Raw genomic sequence first — 2,829 nt, 5'->3', positions numbered from 1 at the left:
GTAAGGTTATAATAGGTGCAGCTCTCACTAGATTACAGGTAACAGCGTCTATATGTAACATTTACCTGTATACCTTGTGTAAGGTTATAATAGGTGTAGCTCTCACTAGATAACAGGTAATAGTGTCTATGTATAACATATTACATGTGTAAGGTTATAATAGGTGCAGCTCTTACTAGATTACAGGTAACAGTGTCTATATATAACATATACCTGTATACCTTGTGTAAGGTTATAATAGGTGTGCTCTCACTAGATTACAGGTAACAGCGTATATATGTAACATATACCTGTATACATGAGTAAGGTTATAATAGGTGTAGCTCTCACTAGATAACAGGTAATAGTGTCTATGTATAACATATACCTGTATACATGAGTAAGGTTATAATAGGTGTAGCTCTCACTAGATTACAGGTAAAAGCATGTGGGTTCCCTATATAACTATCTATGTATTCTGACATCTAGCTCCTCACTCGTTAGTTTTTGATCATCCCAGGGGAACTTTTTCTTTGGTTATTATGCATTTGATGGAGTTAGGTTGTATACTTCAAAAATCGTTTGTTTCGGGGTATTTATATGTTATGTAAGCATTGTTTAGTTTTCTTCTGGTGAAAATGAAAGTGAGTATATGTATATCACTAATGCTATGATTGGAAGCGGCTTAAATACAGAATATTCATTTTAATGGCTGTAGTTAATTCAAAAGCTACTTTTTGTCTCTATAAATTTCTTACATTTTTTATTTTTGTATATGTTTCAATAAAATATGATTTATGCTATTTCATCAACAGTTCATTTCAGACATAAATTTCAAAATCTTAACTGTAGTCAGTAAATTAACTATGCTGTAAAATAGATATAATGGTAAGTTAAACAGAACTCATTATTCTAAAAAGGTACTAAAATCCTACACAAAATAACGTGTATTTCCCTTTGTTTTACTGATATCTGATTTCAGTCAGTGACATGTGGTGTAGCCAGTTTCTTACATATTCGTAGGATAACTCCATGTTTTTATAGTACAGTAAGCTAATCAATATATAAAGTCAAATATAATTTTGCATGTTAAGAAAGAATTGTCAAAATAAAAGTAATACTTTAACAATTTTCTAGTTTTTAAACAAATTACTATTATTGCTCCTAGTATTGTTAATCTATGATGAAACCAACACAAAATCTGTTAAGAAATCAGATGTTTAAATGTAACTGTGATTATTGACTTTGTGAATGCTTATGATTTGATGTCACAAAATGTGTTTCAGAATAGATGATATTTTAATTTTATGATTTTTCCTTTAAATATATTTCTACTGCTATTTCTATAAAACAGGTTGACTGTCCCCGTAACCTGGCTAAGAGTGTGACAGTGGAATGATTCTCCTCCTCGTATACAACAGCGCCAATGTAAGCATTCTGGGTAATATTGAGTGTTGTGCAATCTACCAATCATGCAGTGAGCAGGTTACAAATTGTGTATAGATTCCTTTGTTTGAAGCAACGTGATTGGATGCCTTGTGTGATAAGTTATATTATAGATACCTAATATTGATCTCATAATCAGTGACTTCTGTTTTAATGAGGCTTTCTAAAAGTTTGTACTCTTTTAAAACTATGAATTCTTTCATAAAAATAACAGTTTCGGTAATGAGAAACTTATAAAAATAATGATGTAGAAAAGCAGTAAATGTAAGTTTTTTGACTAACTGTCTATTTGAAACTCAAACTTTTGCAAAAAAGAAAAATAGAAAAATAACTTGGTTAAAATATATACTTTTTGTTCTCTAATTTTTTTTTTATATATGAAGCAGATTTTGAACTATTTTCTAAATTGTTATTTTGTTTTCAAAACAAACAAATATCACACAAAAATTCATGTTTCTTATCCAAAATCTGTCCACCTGACTGTGGGTGATTGTCTTTTTTTTATACAATGGTGGTCAGTATCTTTAGCATGCTCGATGAGTTTCAATTCTAGTAACATTTGTTTGTGCCAAGTGAACTTATGGTATGGTGTGGCTTCCCTCGCCAGTCTGACCATCAAATATCAAGAGGAGAAAAAAAACACCTGTTTCCAATGATCCAACTGATAATTTGTCACTTTCTGTCCAGTTTGAATTTAAAAATGCAAATAAATATATAAAGAGAGCGAATTATATTAAATAGTCATTATAAAACTGAAACTGGTGTAATAAATATAATCATTTTGAATTTAAAAAAAATTACTATTGCGGGTCCAGTGCTGTCGAACCCTGTACCAGGTTTTCAGCTTCTGTTTCATCAGGCTTCTCTTGGCTCAATCTTTAAGTCCCACTCAATTTTGTTTGGATTTACAGACGTTATATGGTACATTATTTGGTATGGATAATTGAGTTTAAATGTGTTTCTGTCTGAAGTCATGCAGGATTTTAAAGAACACTTATTGGTTGAACAGTTAAATTATACTCGTTTTAAAGCAAAAACAGCGCAACAAAATTACTATATTTATTTAAAGTACTAGCCTAAATATTTGAAGATAAGCAGTACATTTTAGTACTAGTGACAGCTGTCTAGATTCAGGATTATATACCAGGAGAAGGCTACTTATGGTCGCATTGGTTTAATGGCATCTACAGCACGAGTTACAGGCTCCAGACTTATACCACTGGAGATTTATCAACCTTTAAAGCACGAGTTACAGGCTCCAGACCTATACCACTGGAGATTTATCAACCTTTACAGCATGAGTTATAGGCTCTAGACCTATACCACTGGAGATTTATCAACCTTTACAGCACGAGTTACAGGCTCCAGACCTATACCACTGGAGATTTATCAACCTTTACAGCA

At 31.6% G+C, this 2,829-nt stretch overlaps 1 protein-coding gene across 8 annotated transcripts in view; it reads left to right on the top strand.

Annotated features, from left to right (window-relative positions):
- The window catches only part of LOC110451509 (glutamine--fructose-6-phosphate aminotransferase [isomerizing] 2-like), a 128,314-nt gene that overhangs the window by 112,446 nt on the left and 13,039 nt on the right, over nucleotides 1-2,829 (top strand). For 2 of the 8 annotated variants that reach the window (XM_021499567.1, XM_021499566.1), the window contains exon 21: nucleotides 1,334-1,407. The exons of the other annotated variants lie outside the window; for them this stretch is intronic. In XM_021499567.1, coding sequence (XP_021355242.1) covers nucleotides 1,334-1,378 — 45 coding nt within the window. In that variant the 3' untranslated portion in view covers nucleotides 1,379-1,407. The remainder of the gene's footprint in view (nucleotides 1-1,333; nucleotides 1,408-2,829) is intronic. 8 annotated transcript variants of the gene reach the window in all.

This window comes from Mizuhopecten yessoensis, unplaced genomic scaffold (assembly GCF_002113885.1).
Source record: "Mizuhopecten yessoensis strain PY_sf001 unplaced genomic scaffold, ASM211388v2 scaffold6113, whole genome shotgun sequence".
NCBI classification, from domain to species: Eukaryota; Metazoa; Mollusca; class Bivalvia; order Pectinida; family Pectinidae; genus Mizuhopecten; species Mizuhopecten yessoensis.
This window is presented reverse-complemented; position numbering and strand designations above follow the sequence as displayed.